This window comes from Nothoprocta perdicaria, unplaced genomic scaffold (assembly GCF_003342845.1).
Source record: "Nothoprocta perdicaria isolate Ctin4 unplaced genomic scaffold, notPer1 scaffold_204, whole genome shotgun sequence".
NCBI lineage: Eukaryota > Metazoa > Chordata > Aves > Tinamiformes > Tinamidae > Nothoprocta > Nothoprocta perdicaria.
Genome location: NW_020455250.1, coordinates 777,712 through 793,836, shown reverse-complemented (window position 1 = coordinate 793,836; position 16,125 = coordinate 777,712). Strand labels below are relative to the sequence as shown.

The 16,125-nt window shown below is 44.5% G+C and overlaps 1 protein-coding gene across 6 annotated transcripts in view; it reads left to right on the top strand.

The window, feature by feature from the left end:
- The window catches only part of ACTN1 (actinin alpha 1), a 70,087-nt gene extending 58,520 nt beyond the window's left edge, over positions 1–11,567 (top strand). For 2 of the 6 annotated variants that reach the window (XM_026038192.1, XM_026038191.1), the window contains exons 15-21: positions 1,506–1,688; positions 2,372–2,506; positions 3,117–3,296; positions 4,257–4,403; positions 6,909–6,974; positions 8,646–8,804; positions 10,656–11,567. In XM_026038192.1, the coding sequence (XP_025893977.1) occupies positions 1,506–1,688; positions 2,372–2,506; positions 3,117–3,296; positions 4,257–4,403; positions 6,909–6,974; positions 8,646–8,804; positions 10,656–10,814 (1,029 nt within the window). In that variant the 3' untranslated portion in view covers positions 10,815–11,567. Of the gene's footprint in view, positions 1–1,505; positions 1,689–2,371; positions 2,507–3,116; positions 3,297–4,256; positions 4,404–6,277; positions 6,359–6,908; positions 6,975–8,556; positions 8,805–10,655 lie in introns of those variants that run through there. The other 4 variants (XM_026038190.1, XM_026038189.1, XM_026038194.1 and 1 more) reach the window with 3 other exon arrangements.
- The last annotated feature ends 4,558 nt before the right edge of the window (positions 11,568–16,125 follow it).

The following is a 16,125-nucleotide window of genomic DNA, read 5'->3' as shown; positions in this document are numbered from 1 at the left end:
ATTTTTAACAGCATAAATTACCCTTCCCTAGGTGCCAGTGGGGATTTCTATTTTTCCTGCTTGATGAGTTCATGAAAAAAATCCTAACATTCATTTGGATTTGGCTAGCCAAAATGAAGAACCGGGATTTTCTGGTCCTTACCAGCTCCTGTACTGTTGCCATAATTTCCTTCTAACATGGTGCTCTTTGAGGGCTTCATCACAGTTTGTCAATACCTGGGCAACTCTTTGCAGGAGGGGCAGAAAGCAGCACAGCCATCAATGAATGGGATGCCAGTGAGGGACACGAGGCAGCCCAGGGGAAGGAGGGATAGAAAGATAGCCCTGTCCTGGTGTGCGCTCTGTTACACAGCTGCTGCTGGCTGTGTCCTCCCTTCATTCATGGAGGGGAGCGGAAAAAAAGAGTTCATGATGTTTTTCTTAACACAGACCAAATCTGAACGTCATTTATAAACATTTGCATCGTCTTTTAGTGACTGTTTGCAATATCTTTCCCAGCCCTCTAGACTTGCAGTGCATCTCTATGGCCACTGCAGCAGCTGCGAAATAGTGAGTCACTATGTAAGGAAGCACTTTAGCAAAAGTAGTTTCAGCACGTATATTGTGAGAGAGTGGTCAATCATGTGGTTTACTTTTATTCCTCTTTTGTCTACACTGTTCCCTCCTTTATCCCTGCACATGCCTTTCTGTCCCCCATTCCCTTTGCTGCCTTTTCCCCTGCGTTTGCTTCCCTAGTCTTTATCTTCCAGGCTTATGGGATTAAATACCTTAAAGGCCTGTAGAAGCAGTGGGAAATGAGCCAGGACCAACTGGCTTGTCAGCTGTCCACAAACCACCAGCAACTGTGGCCCTGCCATCAGTCCTTGGATCACAGGCCGGGCACCGCAGCAATAAGGGGAACAGAAAGGGCCACTTGTGCTCAGGGAGAGGGAGCCGTTGGCAGCAGCAGGAGCACGTGTGGCCTACGTGAGTTTGCTGTAGGCTGGGAGACCTTCCCCTAATTCCAAGTGCCTCTCTCCAGACTGTGTCTGACTCCTGCACCCAACTGGAATCATCTCAGAGGTAGAATTACTGCATTCCTTGTAGGAGAGGGAAAACACGGACCATGTAAACTAGTGAGATGTAGCTGCTATGAAGTAATGGTAGCAGTCAGATTATCTTCATGGAGGGTTGACACACATTATTGTCACTGAACAGTTTCTCTCACTGTTGGAGGATTAGCTCACCCTAATTTATGAGCAGGAATTATTCCACCATGTTTTGGGGTATAATCTCTGTCACTGATCAACATGGGACAGAGACAGGAAAAACAAGACTTCATTTAACTGCTTAAAACTGCCTGTGTAGTGATGTTTGAGGTTACCTGAAAAATGTATTAGAGTATTTTGCATCTTGAGAGTGGATGAGCTTTGGCAGTCACATCTGTAGGAATAGGCTTACTGCAGAGGCCCTTCAGTGACTGGTGCTCTTCTAACCCTGCCTTTGCTGCTGCCTTCCTGCTGCAGGGATTGACCACAGCCCACGAGCAGTTCAAAGCCACGTTGCCGGATGCCGACAAGGAGCGACAGGCCATCCTGGGAATTCACAATGAAGTCTCAAAGATTGTCCAGACGTACCATGTCAACATGGCTGGAACCAACCCTTACACCACGATTACCCCACAGGAGATCAACGGCAAATGGGAACACGTGAGTTCTTTCCAGCCTTGCATTTTTGCAGGGAGGAGGCTGCTGCTCGTTTTCTGGGATCCAGGAAGTGGATTGCTTTTTCCCACTTGTCCTCTCATGCCTAATGCTAAGCTCTTGCACTTCTGTCTCTTGTTTTCAGCTTGAGTACCAAGTGCTTGGAAAGTGGAAGAGATCTTTAATGTAAATGCCTAAATGTCAGGTCCTAAGTATCAGATGCTTTTTACTTGCTATTTTCTCTGTGAAAGATGCTAAATTAAAAGCAAGCTGACCCAACAAGCAAGTATGGCTTGCTAATCATTATCCCTCTTCACCATTCCACCCTTCAGATATTTTATGTCTACAAGTCAGTAGTGACTGACTTCCTTTGCTCTAATGATAAAAGAGCAACTAAAAAGTTCATATCAGTTGTGCTGGTGGTTCTTACTACCAATAAGAACATTAACATGAACCACTGAAAACTAGATGGTGAATGAACTTGGTCTTCCGTGGCCCAAGATGAGATTGCAGCATTCATCCTGTAGCAGATGGCATTCACATTGCACAAGCCTTGCCACCATAGCCAAAACCTTATGAGAGGTTATTTGCAGTAAATATATCCACTGCTTCCTTCTGTGCCTGTTTTTGTATTGTTGCAGGTGTGCCCTTCTGTGCATCAAATGCCCTATTTGTGCTTTATGCTCTAGGTGCGGCAGCTGGTTCCCAGGAGGGATCAAGCCTTGATGGAAGAACATGCTCGGCAGCAGCAGAACGAACGGCTTCGCAAACAGTTCGGTGCCCAGGCCAATGTCATCGGGCCCTGGATCCAGACCAAGATGGAGGTAGCGTTTTGTTCTTCTTAAAACATTCTCTTTTCCTCTGTGATCCTCATTGGTACTTGTAGTCAGGGAAGGTGTTTGTCAGCCCAGGTTGGTTATTCCTCGGAGTGTATTGCCAGTGCTCTGAGTTGGTCTTTGCAGAACTCTCACTTGAGCTGGCTCACACTCAGTTACTTCTTCTGAAGGCAGGGGAAGCATAATTCTGCTTGATCAGGTTTCTTGCATTTCTTTCTTGGTTTAAGAAGGAAATTGTCACAGAGCAGTTACCGTAGGAGAGCTGAGAATGTCATCAAAAATTTAAATGAAGCCCTGGACAATCTCTGAATTGGATGTAGCACAAGATCTACTTAATACAAGGATGAAAAAGAAGGAAGTTGCAGTCCATAAGGTAGTAGGGTAGCCAAATCCAAGCCAAATCCTCAACTGCTAGAAAGGGATAGGGAATCACTGACTAGCAGAGCTTTTGCTCTTGTCTGTAGAACTTTAAAAGCGTCTCTGGTGAGGCTAAACTTCTGAGTCACGTCATCGTGGGTGAGGGTGAAACAGCTGCAATAAATATTGGTTACGCTTGTCCTTCTGACGTGCTGCAACACTTCTGGTGCTGCTTCTGCAGGAGATCGGCCGTATTTCGATAGAGATGCACGGGACCCTGGAGGACCAGCTCAACCACTTGCGGCAGTATGAGAAAAGCATTGTGAACTACAAACCAAAGATCGACCAGCTGGAGGGAGACCACCAGCAGATCCAGGAGGCGCTCATCTTTGACAACAAGCACACTAATTACACCATGGAGGTGAGTGTTTTGGAAGCCTTCTCCCTGCTGGTGTGTAACAGCCTGATCTGCAGTGGCCAGGAGCCACATCCAGCTCTGGCAACGTGCTCTGGTTCTCAGGAAAGCAGCAAGCTTGACAGGATGACTAAGCGTGCAAAAACTTGTCCTTTCTGCCCTGTTGTACTTCAGGCCAACTTAGTCCCCTATACTTCCAAACATAAATGATAGAAATAAACTAAATAAGATCAACGGTCCTGCTTGAAAAATGGGCTGGTCCCACTCCTCCTGATTGTGCCACCTGACAGTGGCAGCCTATCTGCTGGGATTAGAGAGACTGGGACAGTGCTTGTGGTGTTGAGCTGCTAAAGCCTGGCAGAAAAAAAAATGCAACAAAAGATTTTTAAAATCAGAGTCTGGCTTTCTGTTGACAATGTGAGGTTTTTTGGAAGCAATCTAAGTTCATCATGAGTCCAGCAGAACACAGACAGGCTTTGAAACCTGCCTTTTGATTTCTGGCCAGCCCTCCACTAAGCAACACAGCAGAGGCAGTGGAGCTATGTGTCTGATGCACCAGTGTCCTCCAAGGACTGTGGTTTATTTTCTTGGTTCTTGTAGGGAGGGTTTTCTGCCCAGCTATTTGCTAGAAATGCTGGGTTTGAGTCTCAGTTGCCTTAAAGGCCCTCACTGTGCTGAGCTGACTAGTCAAAAGAGCTTTGCAACAGTACCAAGACTCTTGCAAGTGAGAATTGGCCTCCTAAATATTTTTTCAGTCAAAATCCAGACTTTTTTTCATCCTGTTGGTTCACACTGCAGATAAGAAGGAAGCTTTTCTGAGCAAATTGACCGCTTGTGCCTTGCCCCCCAGGATCATTTAGTTTGCAGTAGGAACCAAAGATCCAAATTTGCAGCATTAGATCCAAGGGTCCCAGACGCAGAAGATGTACTTTTTTAAACTAAAAATCATCTTTTCCACTTTTCCAGCATATCCGAGTTGGTTGGGAGCAGCTACTAACAACAATTGCTAGAACCATCAATGAAGTGGAAAACCAGATTCTGACCCGTGATGCCAAAGGAATCAGCCAGGAACAGATGAATGAATTCCGGGCTTCTTTCAATCATTTTGACAGGGTAAGTTGGTGCTGACTACAGCTTGATAAGCTACAAGCTTCCATTTGGGCTGCATAGTGCAACTAAAGGAAAAAAAGTCACTCTGACAACACTAGATCAGTGGAAGATGTTTCATTCAAGTGTCATTCAAGTGTCACTTCCATGGACTAGTCATTCCTGTGGAGACTGCCCAGTCACTATTAGTTTGGGAGGAGTTTCCCTGAAAAGGGAAATTTCCTGACTAAGCTGAGGTATGAGAAAGCTTGAAGGCTTATTCAGGAAATGAGGTTTTTGCCCCTGCTTTTCCAGAGAGCAGATTATTATTTTGGTTTATGAAAACATTTGGAGCACCTGTTGTCAATATCATCACACAAACGCTATTAAAGAAGGGCCTGATGTAGCCACAGACACAGCAAATGGTATAGATGCATCAAGCTTTCAACAGGAACAGAAATTAGTATCACTCTTGTGCGGAGCAAAGAGGAGGATCTGTACTCAGCATGGCACTGCATGATGTAGATAAGCCATGAAGTAAAGCCTGCCTTGCCTCACTGCAGAAACACCTACCAAAGCACTAACAAGCACAAAAAGAACAGAAATCCTTGGTGGAAATCCTCTCCTCATTTGTCACTCTGCCTGCTGCTCTTCCTTTGCCGTGGAGAGGCCATCAGCGGGCGTACCTGTGCCACCCAGGTGGCAAGGGTGTTACCAGGATGTCATGCAGGAAGGCAGAAACGGTCCTCCAAGCCTGAAACCATCTCAGGTTCTCTGGGCATCAATACCAACATTGTCTGCAAATCCACTAGCAATCCATCTACAGAGATTCCAAGTCAATGAGGCAGATGTTGGTTGCTCACAGTACTTGCACACTGATGGAAGGGTCTCCGGAGACTATGGCTAACGCCTGCTCTGCCAAATACTGCTCACTCTGTCAGATTGCTGAACACTGGCAATTTCAGCCCTTCCCACACTGCTCAAGCGTAACCAAAGCCATATTTTTTTTAGCAATAGGACCCAGCAAGACCTGTAGATTTTTTCTTTTGACCTTCATGGCACTTGCCCCTTGTCTCACAACAGTCTTACTGGTAGTGCAGAGAGAAAAGGGCTTCTGAGTCCTGTGTGGGGTTCATGGCCATGGGTACATTCAAGCACTGGGAAGGTGAGGAATGAGCAGGGCAGGGAAGAGCAGCTGTGGAGCCGAGTTCTGCTGTGCTGTACAGCCATGCTCTTCTCAGAGTTAAACACAGATAGCTTTGCCAATCAAAGCTCTACCTCATGTACAGGTCTCATAAGTACAGCGAGACCACTGCCCTCCCAGGCCCCAGCTGGTTCTCCTTGTTTACTCCTGGGATGCTCTGCTGAAGCCTCCTTGGGAGTGTTGCCAGATATAAATGCCCTAGGCTGCTGCTTTGGTGGGATCTTTCACTGCAAGAATAAGGCAATGCTTCCCACCGCCTCTGCCTGCTTCCCTGCACTCTGGGTTGCTAGTGAAACACAGGGCTTCTGGCACTGGGGATAATAATGAGCAGTGACGCGAGTAGTTCACTTGGGAAACGGAGGTTCTTGAGGCCTCCCAGCGGCAACTGTTTTTGTCATTCAAATGCTCTGAAGATGTGATGAGCTCTCTGAAAAGCAACTGTTCCAAGAGCATTTTTAGCACGTCTTGAAATGTCATTGTGGTATCTAACGTTGTGCACTTTTTATATTTTTCTTCTCTGTCTTTCTGCCCGCATGTCATTCCTCCTCTCCCTCCCTTTCCTCTCATCCACTGCATGGTGCACCTGTTTGTTGTCCTTCCACTGCCCTTCAATCTCCCCATGTCTCCTCTCCCTCTGCCCCACACCGTCACCCCACTGGCACTGCATGTCCCGCTGCCTGGCACACCGCATAACCAGGACCACTCCGGCACACTTGGCCCTGAGGAATTCAAAGCCTGTCTCATCAGCTTGGGTTACGATATTGGAAACGATGCACAGGTACTGAATGCTAGTGGTGAACACAGCCAGATATTAAACTGTGAAGAAATAACAGTTTTTTCCTTTCTTTTCTTGTTTGTCTTAATCCATCTGTCATTGCTGTCCTTGTGTTCGACCATATATGCATCACTTTTCTGTACTACTTGCTATTTAAATGTATTTTGGTATCTACTCCTCCTTAATTCCCTAACTGTCTGCCTTGGGATAATTTATTTTATGTCTTCAAACTATTCCATTTGCTTCTGTGTCACTTAATGCTCCTTTTCTTCTCCATCTCTACACCTGTCTGGATTGATAACTTAATTTCTATCTTTTTTTTAATCTTTAATATATTTCTTGCGTGTAAACTATTCCATGTCCAAAACATCTTTGCTTCATGATTTCACGAACTACCTGTGTTGTATTGTTTTCCATTGTCCCGCATATCCTTTCTTTCATCTCCTCCTCTCTCAAACTCATTCTTTGTAATTTCTCCTGTGGGTTCATTTCTCCCTGGACTGGTCTCCATCTTCTCTCTTGGCTTTTTCCATCTTTGCATCATTCCCTGTAGAAGAAGACTGGTATGATGGATTGTGAAGATTTCCGAGCCTGCCTTATCTCCATGGGTTACAATATGGTAATGTAGAGCCCTCTGTCGCTCCTGTTCAAAGTGATTCATGTAGTCTCCTTCAAAGGGGAAGGCAGAATGTGTAATGAATCAAGGTAAACGCAGCCTTATTTTCCAGAATTATCAGAAATGGAAGTTAAACCTAGTGTGCCTTGTACACTTGAAAATCTTCTCTTGCTGCTGTAACTGAAAGGAAAAAAAAAGGAATTTACTGTGTAATTCCTGTGTACTTGAAATAAGGATTATATTTATTAAACTGCATAGCTTCAAGTGGAAAAACAAAAGTCTTTCTCATGTTAGCATGTGCACTCTGCACAGCAACACATAACTCCCTTACGTAGCAGTGAAACTCATCAGAAGTCTATGGAGTCCAATAACTAAATACTCTCAAATGCTGCTCCTCTCGTTCCTGCCATTTATTTCACATCTCTCCTTCCTGTTCGTGTAAATAGGTTCAAGGTCCACTCATCGTCCCGTAGCTTTTCCCGTGCCAGAGTAGCGGTGTGTTCAGAGCAGTAACATGAGGCACCTTGAGAAGGACACTAACTGTAATAAGAGCTTCCCCAGAAACTGAGGCTCATCACAGGGCAGAGAGGTTCATCAGTACCCTCAGCACCGTTGCTCCTGATGTCAGGCCAAGCAGGATCCATGCCTTATTCATCAGCTCAGTATAAACAGATACTCTTTTTTTAATATAAGGTGCCAAACCATACTAACATCTGATTACATATCTCAAGCTCTTGTGTGCATATTGCTCTTAGAATATACTGGTCTGGATCTATTGGAAGAGCCTGTTCTCAGGAGAAGGCTCAGCTCTCTTCTCCCCTCTGCCTTAACTGGGGGAAGGAATCCCAGAGATGGAAACAGACAAACTTCTGTTTATATGCAAAAAGAAAAAAAAAAAAGGAAAGAAAATAAAAGGCATTGCAAGAGAGGGTGCCAGAGGCCTGGAACAGGCTGCCCAGAGAGGTTGTGGAGTCTCCTTCTCTGGAGATGTTTAAAACCTGCTTGGACGCAGCCCTGTGCCCCGTGCTCTGGGTGACTCTGTGTGTGCGGGAGTTGGACTAGATGACCTCTGAGGTCCCTTCCAACCTTAAGCATTCTGTGATTCTGTGATTTTGGCTTTTATAGCAAACTTCTCTTTCCTGTAAAGGCTTCTTCCCTAGCTCTTTCTAGATGGGTAAGACCTTCTTTCCAAAGCCTACCTAGTAAAGATGAACCAGACACTATTGAAAGCCCTGGAGAATTTATCCTCGTGGATTCTTTCCTAGCAGCTGAAGAGAGAACACTAGAAGTTCTCTTCAGTAAATAGAAATTAAAGGATTTGATGATGCAGATCTTCAGACATTGCTACAGATATCTAATGTGACATGTATTATAGAGAAACTAGCATCTTTCTCTGAAGTCTACGTGATCCAATTCTTTAATAGGGCTATTATTGTAGAACTAGCTGGAGCTGGATGTTATCCTAGGACACAGCTGAGAATATTGTTTTCTGATGACAAATGAGTAGGAAGCATTCTTGCAGGATAGGCAGTAAGTGATAAAAGATGGAAGTAATTTCTGTTTGGCTTATTTTTTTTTGTCCTAGCTGTGAGTTGTGCTGCTGAACAGCTTCTCTTCACCCTCATAGCATTACTGCCTAAATGTCCGGGCTTACGTGGCTCTCTTGTTCTCCAGGGAGAGGCCGAGTTTGCCCGCATCATGAGCATCGTTGACCCTAACCGCATGGGAGTAGTGACGTTCCAGGCCTTCATCGATTTCATGTCCCGGGAAACAGCAGATACAGACACTGCTGACCAGGTTATGGCTTCCTTCAAGATCCTGGCTGGAGACAAGGTGAGGCTTTGCACCTTCCATTCCAACGTGCCCTACTCCTGCTTCCCCTCTGCCCTTCCGTCTCAGAGGGAGAGCACTGCAGCATGAAAGGTTTGCACAGGAGCACCGTGAAGCACTAGAGAAGCAGAAGGCTAAAACGTGGGTTAATTGTGACCTGCCAGGGCATTTGACAGTCCTGGTCAGCTGTCAGTCAGGACTATGTTACCCACTCTTGCTTGAAGAATTAATTAAGAGCTTGGTTGCTATCGGTTATTTTTAAATGTATAAGCAGATTCAACAGATGGTTCCTGATTAGTCTTGAAAAGTTATTAATTACCAACAGCTGTAAACTTGAGATGATCTTTCTGAGATGTATGTGCATCTCTGTCAGAGGTTGTACAATCAACACTATTTTTGTGTAGGATACACTCTATCTGCTATTAATAATTTATTTAAAAGGAGAATCTTTTTGTTAGAAATGGATCAAAAATAGGAAAGCTTAAAAGATGAAGATTTTTTTTTAAATGTGCATAATCAGTGGAACCAGCTGATACCAAAAAAATATATATTTTTACTTTTATTATACAATCACAACTATTTTTTAAACAGCAAATAATATAGAGATTTTATATATATTTATGTATATATATAAAAATATATATAAGACATTAAAATATCTCCCTAATTGCTATTATTCATCTCACTTGAAATAGGGCATATAATTTCTCAGATGTAATGACTTATCCTTAATTCCAGGACTGTTTTCCATGTTTCACTATTAATCTTATCATCATCTATCATGCAGCACCCTCTACTACCCACCTTTCGTTTAGACGTGCTATGTGGCTGAAGTCAGCCCTATTGTTTTCCAAGAGTAGAAAATTCCAGATTACTGTCACAGGCTAAAAACACCAAAGAAATAAATGTTCTTTTGCTACAGTTTTATTTATTAACTTGTTTACTCTGTTAAGTACAGTATGATTGTCAGTTTAACATGCTCTAGTGACTGTAGCATGAATCAGACCGTATTTCATTATGAAGAAAAATACCTCTTACTCATTCCAATCATGCAACTCAAAGGCAGGAAGGAAAGAATAAGAAGTCAACGGAGAGAGAGATGCGCTGAAACCTGAACCTCTATTCAGAGGATTGCAAAAGCCCATGAGTCAGTCAGCTAAAGACCACATACTGCTTAGTAAACAGGCAAGTACTGTTACCGACTGCATGAAGTGGAGAGGAGCCAAGCTAGCCTCAGCTCAGTCCATCTCCAAAAGACAAATTTACACAAATTTACATTCATAATTTTGCTTGCCTATTAAAAATGTTTGCTGTGAAAGGCAAGGATTGTGAGGGAAGCTGTGGAATGAATCCAAAGTCTGCTGGCTGTACCAGTGATAGTGGGAACGGCCATTTCCTTGCTTTGAGGAGAGGGAACAGCAGTTACCCAGCAGCAGCAACAGCTGTTACCTCCTGCCAGTGAGGGCCTCACTCCAAATGAAGTTTCTGCTGCTTCCTCCTTGCCTTCAGAGCGAGCTCTTTCATGAGGAAGGCAAGGAGGTTTTCGCTAACAACTCCCCTTATTTCCCGCCAGGTCTTCTCTTCAGGTGCGCCAGCACCTCTCCTGCTAAAACAACCCTTCTCTCTGTTGTAAATAGGCCTTCGTGGCCAAACTATGAGGGGAACTGCCTGTGTTTTCCCACCAGCCATGAGCCCGAAGCAGTTTTGTGTGGATGTGTGATACTAGGCTGCTCCTTGTGGTCTGGCCCTGGTTGTAGTCTGCTGCCCTGCTTGGGCAAGGAGCAATTTCTGCCTCCCTGAGGAAGGCCAGCGTGGTGAAAATAACAGTCGCTTCCTCTTGTGTCCCCTCTGCAGAACTACATCACTGTGGATGAGCTACGTCGGGAGCTGCCTCCGGACCAGGCTGAATACTGCATTGCTAGGATGGCACCGTACCACGGCCACGATGCTGTGCCCGGCGCCCTGGACTACATGTCCTTCTCCACAGCGCTCTATGGCGAAAGTGACCTTTAACTTTTTTCTGTCCCACCACACGCTCCCTCCCCTCTCCCCCGTCCAACACACCCTTCTTTCTCTTTGCAAAGCAGCCTCCGCTCCGCTCTTTTTTTTCTTTTTTTTTTTTTGTGTGTTTTCCTGTTTTGCTTCAGATAACAGATCACCTTTTTAAGTGGGAGGGGGGGACATTGACATGACACCGCCTACCTTGCCCTTGAAATTACAGTTTACAAAATTATTTTCTGCAAAAAAGTGACATTTTAAAAAGAGCAGACATATTTTATTATAGAAAAGGTATTTTTCTCCACCAGATTGAAACTTAAAAAGAAAATGTTAAAATATTGCACCAAATATTTTTTGTTGTGACAAAGTCGAGCACAATGTTACATTCCATCCTTTCCAAAAAGAACCAAATGAAGACAAAAAGCCACTTGTTCTGTTAACTTTTACATTCGCGTATGTCTCTTTATCACATTTATCTTGGGAGGGGGGAAGGCACACAAGTGCATGTGTTTGCTGGTTCACTCATTTCATGAAAATATTTTATGATAAACTTTTGAAATTGCTGTGTTTTCTAGGGAAAAAAATAATGTACACAGCTCATGTTTTCATATTTAATTAAAAAATACAATATGCCTCCTATGTTTTTCAGTGCACAACTTTTTTTTTTGTTGCTGAGAGTTGTCTGGTTTCAGAACATGAAGCTTGAGAGTTGGTAACTTTGATATTGCTTGTCACAAACCATATTAAAAAATTACTTGTGATAACAAATCTAGACTTTATTCATTTGTATAGTAAAATTATCTAATACCATTTAGCCAAAACCACGGGCACAAGAGAATTCAAAATGTACTTGTTTTTGTGTTCAAATTCTAACACTTGAAATGGAAACTTCCCCCACCTGTAGTGCCCTGTATCATTTTTAGCCATCATTCCTACACTCACCTCTACAAACAATACGGTTATTCTTAAAAATCCAGCACAGAGTTATGCAGTTACGCAGACAACCACCATATTTTGAACTACTTAATGCTAAAACCCTCCCCCGTTCTGTGCTCAGCATTAAATGTCTTGCTGCTTTTGGTATCGTGTTTGCTGACATTATAAATTCTTCCAGTGCATTCCAGATCATCTTTACACAGGACATTTAAAAGAAACTAGCCTTCAGAACAAGTCTTTTGGGGCTTTCAAGTATATCATAAATTAACCACACACACACGCAAAAATCAGAAAAGGGAAGCAGCTAATCCCTTCCCAGCCATCTCATGTTGCAGATGCATTTCTTGCCTTCCCATAACTTTTTTTTTTCCAGAAGCGTGGAATTCGGAAGCTGCCTCCAGTTTGGAGAGCAATTTTTGTTCTGAAGTAAGTAAACAGCAGGAGTGTGGAATTTATTTGCAGATTCCCAAGGAGTTCCTGCAGCTTTTAGAACTGCCTTGTGTTTTCTTGGACAAAGCTAAGTCCTGAGGAAGGGTTTTAGCTTATGTTTCGTGCAGCCATCCAGTTTATTCCTGCTCTTGAGGAGGATACCTAATGACAGCCACAGCACTGTGTCGAGCTGCCAACCTGACAATATCTGCACACTGTCTTTGGGAGAGGCAATAGCAGCATCTACTGTCACATTTCTTGTAGGAGGCACTGAGCTTCACTTATACTCATGGACAGCCACACGTGGCCACAGTTGGTCTTCAAAAGCTGAAGTAGAGACAGTCCGTGTGGCTTACCTAAAATACAATAATTAAGAACTACAGTTAGGTGATAGTTGGTACAGCTGGACAAGAACAGGTTTGCACTTTCAAACAAATTGAGGTTCTCTGAGGAGTGGGTTATACTTGTGAAGATGTAGTTATAGGTAGATTTTTTAAAATTTAAATAAAATACCAAGGATTTGGGGGGACATCCTGCAGTTGAGGAGGAGCGGTATGATGCTGCAACACATTACACTTTATATGGAGCATGAGACTCACCTTGCTGTCACGCTGCCTAAGAGTTTCTGGCACTCTGTATGCTCAAACTCGAAAACAGCTTTTTGTGTTCAGATTGTGGTTTTGCAGCTAATGTGCTGTTCATTAGCCAAGTCTTGTCATCAACCCTGATTAAATTTATTGCTGGAAGCAGCTGTTTGCATTTCAATAACTGCCCATTTCCCCAGCCAAGAACAGAAAATGCAGACAGTGTGTTTCAAGCTCACCACATTTCCTATTCAGCAGTGAACTGCTTGTTTTCTTAGTCTGCCACGCTCCCTATTTTCAGATGGGGGAATTGAAATAATTCCCCAGAAATCCCCTACGTTTTCATTTCCATGATGTTGACATCTTGGCTCCTGAGCTCTTTGTACCTGCCCCTGCATGGCCACCTCACAGTGCAGGGACAAAAGGTGCACAGTGCTCAGACTAAACGGATCGGTCTCACTTGCCACAGTATCAACCACATTTCCAAAAGCCTCTCAGATGTATCTTGTGACTGTTGCATGTCTCCAATGCTGGCAGCATCTGGATTTGGAGAAGAGGAGCAGATCTCCAAAAACAATGAAAGGAAATGGGACTGCTACCTTGAATGAACTTAGTTTCAAAGAAGAATTCATGCATCAGCAGAGGCTCTGTCCAGCTGAATCATATTGGCTGGTTTTATCAGTGAAATAAGAGGGTGAGGAATTGAGAGGATGATTGTTTGTAATGACTGGGAGAAGGAACAGCTTGAACTCAAGTGCCTTTCTTAAGAAACCAGAATGCAGGTATGGTGTTCAGACCATAACAAAAAAAAAAAAATAGTTATAGAACATTACTTATACTACAGATACTGAGGTGGGTTTTTTTCTGCTACTGTGATTTTTTTTCACCTACAAAGCCAAATACTGAGAAAGCTCAAACCTGTTCAATTAAGCAAACTGCCCAGGTGATTCTTTACTACCAGAAGAGCTGTTACTGTGTGAACATTCAAAATCCATTACATTGTGGAGCAGATCATCTTGAGGGCGATCACACAACCTATGTGTGACAACCAGGGGTTCATGAGTTTGTGAAAGGCAGGTCCTGCCTAATCTCCTTCTGTGACCAGGCGACCCGCCTAGTGGATGAGGGAAAGACCATGGACATGGTCCGCTTAGGCCTCAATAAGGCCTTTGGCAGTCTCCCACTGCCTTCTCCTGGAGAAGCTGGCAGCTTGTGGCTTAGATGGGTGGACTCTTCACTGGGCGAAGATGGCTGAGCTGGATGGCCGAGCACAGACAGTGGTGGTGAACGGAGTTAAATCCAACTGGCAACCGGTTACAAGCGCTGTTCCTCAGGGGTCAGTGTTGGGGCCTGTCCTCTTTAACAATCTTTATCAATGATCTGGATGAGGGGATTGAGGGCACTCCCAGCAAATCTGCAGACAACACAAAGCTGGGAGGAAGAGTTGATCTTCTGGAGGGTAGGAAGGCTCTGCAGAAGGATCTGAACAGGCTGGATTGATGGTCAGAGACCAAGTGCACAAGATTCAGTGAGGCCAAGTGCCAGCTCCTGCACTTCGGTCACAACAGCCCCATGGAGCATTACAGGTTTGGGGCAGTGACTGGAGAGCTGCGTGACAGAGAAGGATCTGGGGGTGCTGATCAACAGCCAGCTGAACATGAGCCATCAGGGTGCCCAGGAGGGCAGGAAGGCCAAGGGCCTCCTGGCTTCTATCAGGAACAGGGTAGCCAGTAGGAGCAGGGCAGTCATCGCCCCTGTACTTGGCACTGGTGAGGCTGCACCTCGAAAACCGTGTTCAGGTTTGGGCCCCTCACGACAAGAAGGACATTGACAAGAAGGGTATTGAAAATAGATTCCTCCTAGTCAGGAGTCAGTTTTTAATGACAGTCAGGAGATAGTTTTTAATTTTGTTCTCAGACATGCAGTTTGATTTCTAGGGCAGGAATGCATGAAAGTGCAAGCAAAACAGGGCCTTGGTTTCCTAGCTCCAGATGGGTACGTCTGTGTGAATGGGGCATAACTGAAGGCCTCTATCTCTCAGTAATGCTGCTGAGCAACTCCTCACTCAGCGTGCAGGAATTGGTCCCTAGACCTTCCCCTGATCCCTGAGCAGAGGGGTAGGGACCTACCCTAGCTCTTGTATTCTAGTTGGGTGCTAGCATCTCAAATTAAAGTGTCACCATGAAGACATCTGAGCTGCTTCGGTCTCTAGCCAGGAGCGACTCGTCCTGCTCCTATGAGAAGTCTGTGGTGGAGCAGAGAAGGGCACCCAGCTCTGTCACATTCCAGCCTAAGTACTGCAGTCATCCTACAAATATTTCAAATCTTTTCCCAGACCATTCCCCCTAGATCCGTAATTACTGATGGTGCTTTTTGTATGAGCCTTGTGGCTTTTGTTGTGCAGATCTCTCTAAAACCAAGTTCTACTTAAGACTACAGAGACCTCATGGAGAATGTTGAGAGAGCATTTTGTACCTTCTTTATTATTCAAATGGCACCACTATCAGTTTAATGAAGAATTTCCAACCTGCTGCTTCTTAATTAAAGTAGGGGATAACCTTTAATCTATGGTGCTGACCCAGTGCAACCTGTTTTTTGCCAGAGTCTAATATCCTCTTTAAGGAGTCAAGAAAACAATGCATTTTCCCTATCAATAAATAGATTGTGTGGGTTATTTTTATTTTATTTAATATCCTGATTCCAACTGAGTATTTACATTTGCAAGCATGCAGTCAGGATGCTAACAGTTCCCAGTGAGCTTTCCCAGAGAGACCAGTCTTCCAGTACAAACAAAATAACCGGGACAAGCTAGAAAACTAAAACACGGCTCTGCTCTGAAAGTTGATTTCACACACAGTACTGGCCAGGAATGCTACCCGCAGCCTAGGGATTCTTTCAGTGATGTTCTTCATGCCTTTTTACCACCCGCGCAGAGTGTCCACAACCAAGAAAGGAAAAGCCGGAGTCCAGACTGGCTTGGGCACCATCAAAGCGCTCGGCGCGGCGTTCCAAGTGCCCGGCCACATTCCTGCACGCTTAGAGCATCCCAGTGACTCGGGAGAGGCAGGCTAAAGCAAACAAAAGCCCTCATGGGGCTTCCTGCGGGACTGGTCTCCAGGACTGCCAGTTCCTCCGAGCCTTAACTGCCCTCGTGCCATTCCAAGACTGCCACCTAAGGACCCTTCTTTTCTCTACTCCTGAGCTTCTCATACAGCAATTCGAGCACATGGAGGGCGTGATGCTGCTCCTGAAATGTTCCAGAGCTTCCAGCGACACTAAATTTGCCTGCAAAGCCACAGGGCCCCATTTGGAGAGTCCTGGGCAGGTAATCGTATCAAAAGAGCAGGAATTAAAGCTGAATGCTGTATCAAGAGGTC